At 35.9% G+C, this 14,803-nt stretch overlaps 1 protein-coding gene across 4 annotated transcripts in view; it reads right to left on the reverse strand.

The window, feature by feature from the left end:
• The window catches only part of kirrel1b (kirre like nephrin family adhesion molecule 1b), a 39,604-nt gene that overhangs the window by 3,461 nt on the left and 21,340 nt on the right, over positions 1–14,803 (reverse strand). The window contains exons 2-14 of one of the 4 annotated variants that reach the window (XM_016241437.1): positions 10,463–10,615; positions 9,100–9,249; positions 7,600–7,757; positions 7,299–7,449; positions 7,100–7,205; positions 6,743–6,891; positions 6,133–6,260; positions 5,851–5,977; positions 5,584–5,684; positions 3,265–3,481; positions 2,378–2,485; positions 1,658–1,764; positions 156–236 (exon numbers count right to left, since the gene is read on the reverse strand). In XM_016241437.1, the coding sequence (XP_016096923.1) occupies positions 156–236; positions 1,658–1,764; positions 2,378–2,485; positions 3,265–3,481; positions 5,584–5,684; positions 5,851–5,977; positions 6,133–6,260; positions 6,743–6,891; positions 7,100–7,205; positions 7,299–7,449; positions 7,600–7,757; positions 9,100–9,249; positions 10,463–10,615 (1,736 nt within the window). Of the gene's footprint in view, positions 1–155; positions 273–1,639; positions 1,765–2,377; positions 2,486–3,264; positions 3,482–5,583; positions 5,685–5,850; positions 5,978–6,132; positions 6,261–6,742; positions 6,892–7,099; positions 7,206–7,298; positions 7,450–7,599; positions 7,758–9,099; positions 9,250–10,462; positions 10,616–14,803 lie in introns of all 4 variants that reach the window. The other 3 variants (XM_016241435.1, XM_016241436.1, XM_016241434.1) reach the window with 3 other exon arrangements.

Below are 14,803 nucleotides of genomic sequence, written 5' to 3' on the forward strand. Positions count from 1 at the left end.
AATGCATTCCAAAAATCGGAATAATTTGTAATAAATAATTATTGATGATATTTTGAAGTGCCCACGATAACAATATCGTGCATGTTCATTATCGTGATATATCGCATTACCGAATACCGGCCCATGTCTAATATGCACCTGCACCTGTTTCTTACCTTGGGCTCATACTCCTCCACCTTGGGCTCCAGCGTGTCGTTCTGGAGGTCCTGCTTCAGATCCATGTCATCTTTGAAGGGCTGGGTGGAGGGAGAGAGGGAGACAGAGGGAAGAAACTAAACCATCAAACAACAAAACACACACACGGAGAGAGGGAGGAAGAGAAAGAGAGAGAGGGAGGAAAACAGGATATCAGCTTTATCAGAATTGGTGAAGAATAGATGTTCTTTAGTTTGTGGTGGAAAGAAAGTCTTTCACCATTAAAAACTCTTTTTACTTATAGGTTTATCTTTTTTTATTTATTCAAAAAGATCTTTCTTAAATTCTTTCACTGTTGTGGATCAAATTAAGCAGAAATGTCCTACTTTAAAAAGCACTAAAATTGGTGGCTCCTAAACTCACTAAGTATGTTTAAATGCACTTTAATAGTTCAGTTTCAGTCAGACTAAAAAATTATGTAAATGCTTGTTTATGCTTGTTAATGTTTATCCAAAGCTGGACTAGATAATGTGATTGTAGAGATTTTATAGAGCAGTTGAATCATATTCAAATAAACAATAGAAGCTTCCAGCAACAAGTAATTTTTCTGTTTACAGTAAAAGCAAAAATGCTAACAGAATATAATCACAACAATCACAATATGTTTGATATTTCATACTGCTACACTACCATTCAAAAATTTGGGATCAGTGAGATTTTATTTTAAAAGATGAGATAAATGAAAATGAATAAAGAAACCTTTATTTAGCAAGGAGGCATTAAATTGATCACAAGAATTGTTAACAAAAGCTTTCTATTTCAAATAAACACTGTTCTTCTGAAATTTCTATTCATCAAAAATCCTGAAAAATATGGTTTCCCCAAAATATTATACAGCATAGCTGTATTCAACATCGATGACAATAAGAAATGTTTCTTGAGCACCAAATCAGCATATTAAAATGATTCCATGAGGATCATGTGACTGGAGTAATGGTGCTGAAAATTCAGCTTTGCCATTATAAGAATAAACTACATTTTAAAATTAAAATGATTTAAATCCTTTTTTAAATTACATTTAAAATTACATTTTCAAATATAATATAATATAATATTTCACAATATTACTGTTTTGCTGTATTACGGTTTTGGTCAAATAAATGCAGCCTTGGTGAGCATAAGAGACTTCTTTTAAAAACATAAAAAAATCTTACCGACCCCAAACTTTTGAACTGCAGTGCTTCATGGGGCACAATGTTTTAGAAACCAAGTGCCTGACAAAATTTCTCGTCACACTTCTCTGTAGTTGGTTAGATCAAAACATGTGAACCAACCAAACTCTAACATGACAGACTTAAGTACAAAATGCCCCTAATTTCTTGATTTTTTTAAGGAAGTCTCTGTTTCTTTATTTGCTATGGTAACAAAATAGCATGTCTGCCCATATATTTAAGAACATTATATCAGACAGCCTGACAGTCTACTTTATGCTATAGATACTCACAGAATACATAGCCTTTACCATTCGTGTGGCTGTGGAGGCACTGGCAGCCTCTTCCTCAAGACTGTGAGTCTCCTTGTTCACCGTTTCCACTTTAATGTCTGGCTTCAACGTGACTCCACGACGACCTGGAAGCATAATAGATCACTGACACAAAGCCTCACATCATTTTAATCCATGAAATGATTTAATGGTTCCATTAAATTACAGCAGTTTATTGGCATTGGTCTGAAAGCAAGATTATGATTTCAGAAATTTTATTGTTCACTCAAACTGAACCTACAACCTTCATGTTAGCAGGCTGTTCCATAAAAAGTAAGGCACATAAGTCATTATCATATGTCTCATTAAAGTAGATATTTTGTATTTGCTATAAGCAAATGTCACAATACAAATATCTTAATAGTAGCCCTAAAATATAATTATTATTGAATTAGAATTAAGTTAATAAATAAATGTAAAATATATTATTACATAAATGAAAAATATAATTTATCTTTTTTTTCCCTTTGTAGGTAAATTTGAGGTAAAATATGACTCCGACGTTTTAGACAGGCTTTTTTTCTTTTCTGTCTTCTAGTCACACGGTGGCACCAAACTATAATCAAGCATTTTACACTTGATTTATTTTTCACCATTTCAGAGCATTGCCTCAGAAAATTGGACAAATTCATCACAAACAAATGAACATGAAACAGATGCACACACTCGGAGCCACACACATATACACAGTGTACTCACTGCCTTTGCGCTGTCGATACAGATAGAATATCAGAGCAAACAGGAGGAGCAGAAGCAAAATGGAAGATCCAACAGATCCACCTGCTATCACACCTACAGGCACTATATCTGAGAGAGAGAGAGACAGGCATGAAACATACAGACACTATACCCGAGACAGAGAGACAGGTATGAAACAGATGTTTAAATTACCTACAGATGCTATTTCTAAGTCAAAGACCTAGACAGATATAATATCTATAGCAGCCACTATGTTTTAGAGAGAGACGGGTATTTCACCAACAGATACTATACAAATGAGAGAGACGGGTAATTACCTAGACACTCTGCAAAAGCATCCTAAGTGAAAGTTCATGCCACTTGCAGAATTTGCAAAAATGCAATAATTGTTTTTAGTGCTGCCCTTCAGAAGCTAATACTTACATGTTTCCCAGAAGACAAAATAAGTACAATTTACCATGTTCATCCAATTTGAAAAAGTTTACACACCCTGGGTCTTAATGCAGCATGTTGACTTCGTGAACATCAGTAAAGTTTTTTATTTTTTAAAGATTGCCTGCATTTCTTCCCAACCCTAATTAAATATACAGGTGTTATATATAAAGGCACCTACGGACACAATATCTGAGTGAAAAAAAGATTATATCTAAAGCCATTATACATCTAAGAGAAAGATACCTACACACTACACTATATCTGTGAGAGAAACAGACAGGTATTATACCTACGGATGCTATATCTGAGAGTGAGAAGAGAAAGAGAGGTATTATACCTATAGATGTACTATATCTGAGAGAGAAAGATTTATTATACCTACTACTTTATCTAACAAAGAGACAGAGTGAGAGAATGAGACGAGTCTATAGACACTATATTGTGTTTCTGACCTGTCTCCTCCAGGGTGATGATCATGGTTCCTGGTCCAAACGCGTTCCATGCCGTGCAGTTGTAGTTGGACTGGAAGTCAGACTCCATGACGTTATTGATGGTGAGCGTGGACAGAACGGCACCCCCTTGTGACGCAGGTCTACTCTGCTCCACTGTGTACCTCTCCAACAGTGTCCCTCTCTCTTTTTCCCACACGTTCTCCTTCCAGGCCCAAACCTGCAGAAAAACATGTATGTATTTACACACACACACACATTATTAAATAGCTGCATGAGAATGTCATATTTTTGAAAATACACACACACAGGCAGGGGTTCACAAGCGTTACAGCTCTTTGAGGATTTTGCTCTGAACTGTGAGAGAGCAGATAGTTCATACAAAATGAACAACACTCCATCAAATATTCACAGTGCTAATGTCCCTCTTAAGCTGACAACATGAGCGACAGTGAGAGCGGGGGCGCAACAGGAAGGATGAGAGGATGAGGAACAAGAACATATGGCCCAATCTCCTTTCCTCTCCTCCACTTTCTTTCCTCATTTATTCCATTATTCATTATCTCATAAGTACCATCTTCACATTAAGGCCAGTCCTGTTGTGTCATGTCTCATTATCCAGTGAACTATCAGACAGAGAGCAACAGAGGAGTGTGAGTCTCTATTATTAAATTCATGCACAGCAGTACAATTATGGGCAAATCTAGTTTTAATTTCATCTTTATTCCCTTTAATCACCTGCTTAAATATTACTCTAATAGTATTCCATTTTAAGTTTGTGGGCTGTTTTTTTTATTTTTATTTTTTATTTTTTAATTATTCATTTCTTATTTCTTATTTTATTTTTCATTTTTACTACTACTTGTTCTCTCTATTTTCACTATTTGTGCTTTACTTTTTTGCAGTTATTTTAATTTATAAACTACTATTTCATTTGTCAATATTACAATTTGTTTACTATTTTTTACTTAACTTTCCACACTTATTTTATTGGATTGTTGTTTTATTTTATTTTATTTTATTACATGTTATTTTATAATTCATTCCTTTGTATTCATTCCAATTTTTAATCCTACTATTTGTTCCTTCTATCTTTCTTTACTTTTTTTAAGTTATTTTATTTGATCATTTAGAAATGCAAATGTAAAAAATATTTTATTTGTTAATATTATTATTTGTTTTATTTTAATAACTATATTCTATTTTATTTTATTGTGCAGTTGTTTTATTTTATATACAATTTCTTTGTTAATACTACAATTTGTTATTTTCATTATTCTTTTTTAACCTTTTTGCAGTTATGTACTTTTAACAAAACTATTTTATTTTTTCATATTTGTTTTCTTTGTTTACTGCTTTAATACTAAGATTTTTTACTTTTCTTATTTTTATTATATTTATTTTATTAATTTATAAAAAAAAATTTACACACCATACTTTTATTTTATTTGTTAATACTAGGTTTGCTGCATTTGCACTATTCGTATTTCATTTTTATTTTACTTGGTACAGCAGTTTTTATTTTGCCAAAGAAGCATGCTAAAATGAGAGAAAGGAAAAAGAGCGACTAGAAAGGCGGTTGAAGAGCGATAAAGAGGAGGAGGGTGACTAGAGGACAGGTGGAAGGAAGAAGCAGAGAGAGAGAGAGTGAATGAAGGAGGAAAAGAGGCAGAGCGTTGAGTAAAGTGCTGAGATTGTTAAAAGCTCACTCATTTGTCTGTCATGTCGTGTCGTCTGCTGCTGATAATCGACACTGAAAGCTACAGGACTTTGTTCTGCACTGTCACTCTTTTTCTACCCCTCCTCGTCAGCCCTCCTCATCTTTCATGTCTCATTTGATATCTTTTTGACCTCTATTTTTCACACTTCCTTTAGCGCTCTCGCTCTCTCTCTCTCTCTCTCTCTCTCTCTCAGCTTGCTCAGTATTCAATGAAGTATAGAGTAAAAATGATAAAGGAAGGATGAAAAACAAGTACAGTAAGAGACACATTAAGAGAATACATAAAGCTGAATAAAGCTGCTTTATGTCATTTCTGCACCATAAAGAGTATTGAAAACCCAGAGAAATTATATTGGCAATGCATAACCAGAATTTCCTACATGTAAAAAAGGAAGAAGCAGCCCACCCTCAAAAGAACAAACTTTAAAGCTCTAAAAAAACAGACATTTCTTACTGAAAAATTCTTGATTATTTATTCCACATTCATTTTTGACACAGTATTTGCGGAATGCATGAAATGTATTTTCTGCTGTAAATCACAGCATGCCCCATGTCATGAATAACCTGTATTATGTACTGTATAGGGTGGGATTCCAACTCACAATTTTGTCCGGCGGAGGGGTGCTGGCTATGTAGCACTTGATTTCCCCCTTCTCTCCTCTCACGGCATACTGGATCGGCTCGCTCGAGATGATTGGAGGACCTGGACACCCAATCACATCATAAGAGAGATGTATATATATACACTGTAGATATTACGGGACTCTTGCACGATGTTATTAGATGCTGATAACACTGTGGAAATATGTTTGAATTGCAGGTTCACCTATGTATTAGCAATGACACATTTTTGTGTAAGTGTTACTGACCATTAACTGTAAGAGTGACCTCTGTCTCTCCGACACCGATTCTAGGGACGATGGCTTTACACACATACTGTCCTGCATCCGCCTGACTCACAGACTTCAGGAATAACTGATTACTATTACTGAGGACCTGAACAACAAAGAGTGGAATAAAGAAAGACAAACAGCATTAAAAATGGTCAATCGAGTGTTTTTGTTGTGTGTGAACAAGTCTGATTTTTTTTTTTTTGTTAGAGGTGAGTGCACTTTGTAGGGTGTAGAAAGCATTATCAAGTGTGCACTAACCATACTGGAGCCCTTCTTGGTCCATGTGAGGGTGAGCGGTGGATTCCCTGACCATTTACAGTTGAGTGAGACATCAGAATCAACGTCCACGGTTACAGGCCTCGGCTCCACCACCAAAATTGGACCAACTACAAAAGAGAGAAAAAGAAGCCAACAAGGTTATTATAATTTACTAAAACAATTAAGATTTTTTTTTTAACTAAAAACAAAAAAAAAATTTGAAGTTATAAAAAATACAAATTAACCACTAAAAGTAATTAAAATCAAACTTAAATAGAAAAACACACTAAAAGTTCGTAAAATATCCTTGAATGTAATAACCCTAGATGAAATTATGCACACTAGCATCAGAAAAAAATTAAATCTGCATTTTAATAAACACATTTCTCAATCTGTGGCTGTGAAAATTGTGTTTTCTTGATATGGATATGCCAAATCAGAACAGAACTGAAAAATCTGAATGAATTCATGTTTTAAATTATATTTAAATTTGAGAATGAAATAAAAGCATAATTTGCACTGAACCACTTATCAATGGCAAACACATACAGTATAACATCAACCAATCAATGTGGGGTAGATCATTGGATGGATGGACTGAAATACTCACAATGAACGTCCACCAAAATACTGACGTTGGTGCTGCCCACCGCATTAAAGACCAGGCAGGACACAGGCTCAGTGAAGAACGAGTGATCTGCTGTCGTCTCAAACATACTTTCTCTCGCTCCATCCAGAATCACACCCCCTTTAGCCCACCTACAACACATCAGGGTTATTATAGTTAACTAACACTAAAAACATACAAATAAATATATAAAAATGGCAAAAACACACAACAAAATGACAAAAAATGATAATAGTATCTCAATGATACAAAAAAGACACTGCAACACACACTGAGCATGTGTAAAACAGAGAGAGCACGTCACTGAGATCAGCACATACACCCACATTACACACTTACCTGTAGCCCATAATGGGAGGGTTGGCAGTGGCCTGGCAGGTAAATTTAACTCGTTCTCCTTCTAGAACCGAGCGAGGCTCTATAGACAGGACAACTGTAGGAGGATCTGGAGAGAGATTGAGAGGCCATTAGGTCCATTCTTGTGCATATACAGTATGCCAGCACAGCAAAGAAGGTGTACGCAAACACAAACACTTACGGTGCACGTTGAGTGTGACAGTGACCCTCTTTCCCAGCGGGGCAGCCAGGTTTGAGGCCACACAGGTGAAATTTCGTCCTGTATCTGTGTCCACTGGCTGAATCTCCAGAAAACTCTTTGTGGTCACCCTCTTCCTGTCTGCTAACACTTCCTGATAGATGGATGGATAGATAGATAGATAGATAGATAGATAGATAGATAGATAGATAGACAGACAGACAGACAGACAGACAGATAGATACCGTATGTTCTCATATATGTGATCTTCATGCTATCATCATTTGCTTATGTGCTCACTCACAGTGCTGGTATGGGCTCCCTCCACTATGATCCCATCTTTGTACCATTCTATGGTTGACAGTGGCTTTGCTCCTCGAGACACACAGGTGAGGTTATATGACGTTCCTGCTATCAGCAGGATCTCTGGAGAGCCCTCGATATCAGGACCTTCAGGGGGAACTACAAAGACAGACATAATATGCTGAAAGTGACTTACACACTCTGCACACAGATAATCTACAGACATCTATAAATACTGACACATATATGGTATTATACTGACACATATATGGTATTTTGTCCTTTGTGAATATTGTGTATGACACAATATTGTTCAAACGTTTGGGTCAGTAAGATTTTAAAAGAAAATAGTTTATGCATTAAACTGATTAAAAGAGATAGTAAACATTTATAATGTAAAAAATTATATTTCAAATAAATGCTGTTCTATTAACTTTCTATTCATCAAAGAATTATGAAAAAAACAGCTTCTACCGGAATATTAGGTAGTACAACATTGATGTTGAAATATTAGATAGTACACAGTTTTCAACGTTGATAATAATAATAATGTTTCTTGAGCACCAAATCAGCATATTAGAATGTTTTCTGAAGGATGATGTGACACTGAAGACTGAAGTAATGATGCTGAAAATTCAGCTTTTGCCATCAGGAATAAATAAAATGTTAAAATACATAAAAACAGAAAACTGTTCATTTAAATTGTAAAAATATTTCACAATTACTGTAGTTTTGAGCAAAAAAGTGCAGCCTTGGTAAGCATAATTTTAAAAGCTTACCAACGCCAAACTTTTGAATGGTAGAGTATGTGTGGAAAGTTTATTACCACATTGTTTCACTTGTGTATGTAGTAATGTAACTTGTGTAAGTGATTTGATTTTTCAAAAAATTCTTTGTTATGTAATGATGGCAATGTACAATTTTGCATATCATGTCAGAACAGCTTCACAAAGAAAAAGAGACAGAGAGAACGTAGATTGCTCCAAGGCAGCAGTACGGCATCTCTGGAGCTACTATTAGTGTCCTTACAAAACAAGTTAAATAAAGAAAGCACAATGTATTCTTTACAAAGTGGCTTCCTGTGTGTTGATGGCTATGTTAGGACTGCACAGTACATACTGTATACTGCAAACTTTAAAAAAATATATTTGTGAATATAATATTATAATAATATTTCAAACAGTAGTATATTACAACACTGTCACAGCAACAATCTCAGATATAAAAACAATTTTGACATTTAATTTAGTGCGGTTCAAATAATCAGTAACAAGAGATGTTAAACACAATGCATATGGCTTTAGGTTCATTCATCACACTGGAAATGGAACATCAAGTTGAGTCCATTGCATTGTGGGATACAGTATGCCACGCAGTGTGCAGTTGTTTACTGAAATGCATGGAATTTTATGTAAAAAAATGCATACTTCTCACATTATACATCCTGTAAAAATACTATAATGGTAGTATGCTATTCTGAATATATTCAGTGTGTACTAACTCAGAACAGTGAGTTTAGCTCTTCTGGACCTCAGAGCGGCTTCAGTGGCCTGACACTCATACAGTGAGTCATCGGTCAGGTCCGCTGACGTGATCTCCAGATTATACTGCCCAACATCCAAGATCCGCAATACACGGTACCGCGGCCATGCTGAAACACACACACACAATTACACTTCAACACAGTAAAATGTTTCATGCATTTATCGATGCAGATAATAATTTCAGATGCAGTTAATACTGTGCTGCAAAACCATGTCTGTCCCTATTTCATAGATAGGAAATAGGGACATAATAAACATATTTCATAATAAACATATAGCTCAAATGAATATACATTTTCTTTGTAAATTTTTTGAATGCTCCAGGGATCTTTGAATTATAAAACACAAACCAAATATTTCACAGCTAGTTTAGCCAATCAGTGTGATTATGTGGTGACTTGTAGGACATGCGTTTGTCAGCAGAGGGCAGCACACCAACACATTGGCATTCTGACTGCACACTCTCTCTGGCACACACATTATGACATCATCGATCTGGACACCAGGAGGACAAAAGTATTGGCAATGATTACATCATCCTTTAGCTCAACCAATCAGGAAGCAGACGCTTAACGTGTGCGCGTGTTTGCACATTTATATGTGTATGTGTCTGTGATTAGGGTGGACAAAAGAGCAACACGTCCGAAAAAAAAGGGAGAGAGAGACCGAGACAGAGGACAAAGAAAGAAAATGGCAATGTCTGGACAATGAAAGGGAAAAAATGATGTCTCTTGCATAATTTTAAATAGAGGAGAGGGAGAAACCATGTATGCTGTACTGTATGTTGCATTAGATATATATGTTGTATATTAGACACAGGTTATTAAAGAGGCATGAGACTTGCCAGATTTCTGAGCCAAATTCCAAAATAATTATTTGTATCATTGAATATTAGGTTGCACAATGTGTGTACGTAAAAATGGTGTTTGTCTAAAACACTTAAGCAGAAAACATATCTAAATCTGGTCAGTAAATTGCTTCATACTGAAAATCCAGCCAGCGTACCCACCGTCGTGTCGCTCCAAACTAGTTTGACTAGATACAACTAAAATGCATAGTGATCGCTGGCTGTCAGACTCAGTTGCAATATTTCTTGGTTTATTCATTTGAACCCATGTTCCTTTTGATGCTGAACCAAATTTGTACTGCTAAACTTTGCGGTCGTACACTTAAAGGTCGTTTTTTTTTCTTTGGTCTCGTCTTATCACACCTAGAGCACTTATTGAGCTCATACTGTCACTCGTTTCCCCTCTAAAAAAGATGCATGACGCCCTTGGTTAGTGTGATCTGATTTGTGTGCGTGTGTATGTGTGTGCTCACCTCTCAGATCTTCTCCGATGCCAAGAGCGAGCCCGTCTTTGGTCCACTGTACAATGCCGGTGTAGTTAAACACCACACAGGACAAAACTACTCTCTCCCCGACCACCACAGACTGATCCGCCGGCTCCTGAGAAAACCGCGGGCCGCTGAACACTGACAGACACAGAGAGAGAGACAAAAATTAGCTTCTGTGTTACTGTACACTGTTCTTCCCACTTTTATGAGGATTTTGTGGTGTGGCATACATTTATTTTAAATACTTCTAACCCAAGCCTAGAGAATAACAAAAAAATATTTACAATTTTTATATTTAGATATACGTATATCTGCATTTGGCAGACATAGACATTTGGTAAAATGAAATATTATACCATTCAAAACAGCAATATTGTGAAATATTACTATATTAAAGTTTACAATTAAATTTTTTTTTTCTATTTCAATATATTTTACAATGTAATTTATTCCTGTCATGGCAAAGCTGAATTTTCAGCATTATTACTCCACTCTTTAATGTCTTATTATTGTCAATGCTAAAAACAGTGTGCCACTAAACATTTTTGTGGAAATCGTGATTATCAGTATTCCTTGTTGAACATAAAGTTTAAGAGAACAGCATTTATTTAAAAAGAAAATCTTTTGTAACCTAAACGTCTTTACTGTCTCTTTTAATCAAATGAATGCATCCTTGCTAAATAAAAAGTGTTTTTAAAAGAAAATCTGAATGGTAGTGTATATTAAAATGTTAAACGACAAATAAAAACAACTTAAGTTCATCACAAGGGTATTTTACCCTGCATTTTAAATACCAAGGACATTTTTGCACCAATCCCTGGTTTGACCAATACATTGTGTTAATCAGTATCTTTTATATATGTATAGTATATATATGAAGATTAATAAAAAATATTTTTACATGCATATGCTATGCAGACTCTTACAGCCACATGGCAAATATTTTCATCCATTACATCATTGCAGAGATATTTCTAAAAAAAAAAATAAAAAAACTCTGTCACTCTCTCTCTTCCTGCCTCTCTTTCTCCTCAGGCACATGCCAATCCTCCAGGATTATTTGTAACAGTCCAATTTGCTAATTAAGGCAAAACGTTAATAAAGGGAGGGAGAAAGAAGGAAAGGGTGCACCTTCAGAGGATTACATTTACAGCCATAAAACAAAACGCTTCATCACATTTTAAGTAATAGACCACACCAAAATGGAAATTCTGTCACCATTTACTCCAGTAAACCAATAATTAAGAATGTACGCTCTTCTCCATATAGAGCAAATGAAAAAAGACTAAAGCTGTCACGCTGACTTTGGTGTTCCATGGAAGAAAGAAAGTCATTCGGAAAGTCAAGGTCTCTGGACATCGATTTTCTGTCATAAAACCAGCCTTCTGTCTTTGCAACTGTCCATGCATCGTGATTGGACTGCAGGAGACATGACGTCAAGTCTTTGCAGCACAGCTGCTTATGACAGAGCTTAATGACACTGGGCTGTGTATCAGAACGCTCAAAGCAGCTTCTCTCGTTTAACTAGTCATTAGTGACGCAAAAGTGCCCTCAGAACAAAGAAGCAACATCTGATGTCTGATTCATAGACTGATTCGTCTGTGTGTGTGTTTTGAAAACTGTGAAGCATTTCCAGATGCTACAGTATAAGAAAAACATCCCTGAAGTGGTGCTGCCAAATGTTAAGCATTTAGAAAAGCAGAGCCAAATGCAAAACGTCATGGAGAGAAAGAGATAAACTGAGAATGACAATAATGTACCCAGTAGCACACAGAGACACAGAAACAAGCGTTTAATTATGTGCCCAGAGAGGTAAGCAAGAATACATAGTCAAATGGTCTCAGACGGAACAATCATCTGTCCATGTCTTTCCTCAGAGAAGCATTGCTCTAATTTTGCACACAAACAAATAAAACTGTATTTTGTATAGGTGGGTGTGGGTTGTGTGATGTCCATGAGCATTTGTGTGCAAGTACTAAAATTCACTCTATGTCTAAGTCTGATTCAGGTACCAAAATATTAAACAGGACTGCCAACTCTCATGCAATTGATACTTTTCTCACGCACTCACGCCACACGTCCATTTTCTTACGCAGTGAATAGCACCCTAAGTTGAAAAGTAATTGGATATTGGCGAAACAGATTTGGTAAACGCTTCAGTGCATATCTGTGTTTGCGCTCTGGGGAATGTCAAAAGTTTCTATTTACAACATGTTTTTGTGTTGAGCAATGTAGCCAATCACAGACATATCTGTTGATTCTTGAACACTTCTGATTGGCCATTCCGTTCAAATAAATGCCGGATTTTGTTCCGCACGCTCATGAATCCTCTCACTGTAACATGATGTAAATAAGAGGATCATTGATTATGAAGGAACTTTGTGAGATCGCGATGAACTGAAGTTACACCTTTTTAGTGATTAGAAAGGAAGTGCTATTTGTGTACTTTCTATATAATCCGTTCAGAATTTGAATAAAAAATGTTTTTCATGCTAAGGGGCATATACTGCAGGGGAGCATGGGGTACAAAGTAACGCTGGGTTAGTTGTAACATACCTGGTTTGAATATTTCCACACATGCTAGCATAACAAAATTTACAGTATTTATTAGTTACCATATCAACACTATATAGAGAAAAAATGTGAGCCAAAATTTAAAAAGATCTTTAAGATATCGCTGAACATTTATTTTACCATAGAAAAATTAAAATTCTGGCGTAAGGACATTTTTCATCTCAGTTTTTATTATTCATTTAAAATGAGACAAATCTGCTATTATTTTAATCTCCAATCTGTTATTTATCAGTTCAGATAGTTTTTTAATGCTTTGATAACTAGTAGAAGACACTAACCAGTTTTAAACTACAGTTGCGCAGATGGGGCACATTGAAACACTGCGTTACAATGTGCTATTCTATGACATTAGCGATGCAATTTACACTATTTACTTTAATGAATTTTAATGAGAAACAAAGAGAAACAGGCGAATAAAGACTGACAGTCAATGTTTAATGTTTAGAAATTATTATTTCAAGACATGTAAAGCATTTTGGCTTGTTTATGTGGGCCGTCCCAAGCATGGTTGCAATGTGTTCATTGTCAAACTCCAAAATCAGATTATTTTTAATTCTTAAAAAACGCCATTATTTTATTAAAGGGGTCATAGGATGCCCATTTTCCACAAGTTTAACAGTCTGTAACATAGTTTGGTTAAAATTTCTCAATGGTATCGTAAAAAACAAATTTTTTACCCTGTCAAAAACAGCTCTTTTCAGATCAAGCCGTTTTTGTAGCATTTTCCTTTAAATGTTAATGAGCTCTGCTGACCCTGCCCCTCTCTTCCGAGCTTCTCTCAGAGAGAGAGTTTACTTTAGCTGCATTCATTGTGAAAAGCTAATTAGCACATAGGAAAGGCGATTTGAATGGTGTAAACTTTTTCCCCTCTACAACACAGGCTACACATTACTTATTTGACTTTGCATTTTTCTGTCTTCCTCTGTCTCTATTTTCCCACCATCTGCATATTTCTTTGTTTTTGGTCTCTTTGAACTAGAATAATTTTAATTTAATTCAAAAAGTTCTAACATCCCGATTCAACCCTTGTGTTATTTAATATTTGGCTTCAATTATACTTTGGGGATTTCTCCATTTTTCAGCGACTCTTTCTGCAAGTTCGCTTTGCCAGTAAGTGGCGACAAGTGACTGTTTTCATGAGTGAGTCGTTTGAATAATCCGCTCAAACGATTCATTCATTGAATCATTTAGGGGCCCTTCACACAGAACGCGTTTTTGTATTCCACTGCTGCTTTTCATTGTTTTTCCATGTAAAATGTCTCTCAGAGAGAGAGTTTACTTTAGCTGCATTCATTGTGAAAAGCTAATTAGCACATAGGAAAGGCGATTTGCAAAGATTCATTACAAAACATTATACTCACTTCTTCCGTAGATGAGGCTGGATCATGAATGATTTGCGCAAACAGACGCATTTATGTAGATCGGGGGCGCATTCCCTTCAGAAACAAAGTAATCCACTGCGAGTTCAGCGGCTCAGATGTCGGGAGTAAATGACTACTGCTATGTTCATTATTATATCCACCAACATAACACCTCAATCGCTTAGGAGTCATTCTTGTCTACATCTGCTCCAGCGGTGAAACAATGGCGGACTGACAGCTCACTCAGGGCAGGTCTAAGGTAAGACACCAGTCTGTGCTGAAACGCTACTGTCAATCAAACTATCGTGGGAGGGGCCTGTCTGTGTGACGTCACACAGACAGGCATCTGAGATCGGCTCGATTTGAGAAAGGGGAAAACATTTAACGAGAT

The sequence above is a fragment of the Sinocyclocheilus grahami genome, unplaced genomic scaffold (assembly GCF_001515645.1).
Source record: "Sinocyclocheilus grahami isolate Dianchi unplaced genomic scaffold, SAMN03320097.WGS_v1.1 scaffold622.1, whole genome shotgun sequence".
Lineage (NCBI taxonomy): Eukaryota > Metazoa > Chordata > Actinopteri > Cypriniformes > Cyprinidae > Sinocyclocheilus > Sinocyclocheilus grahami.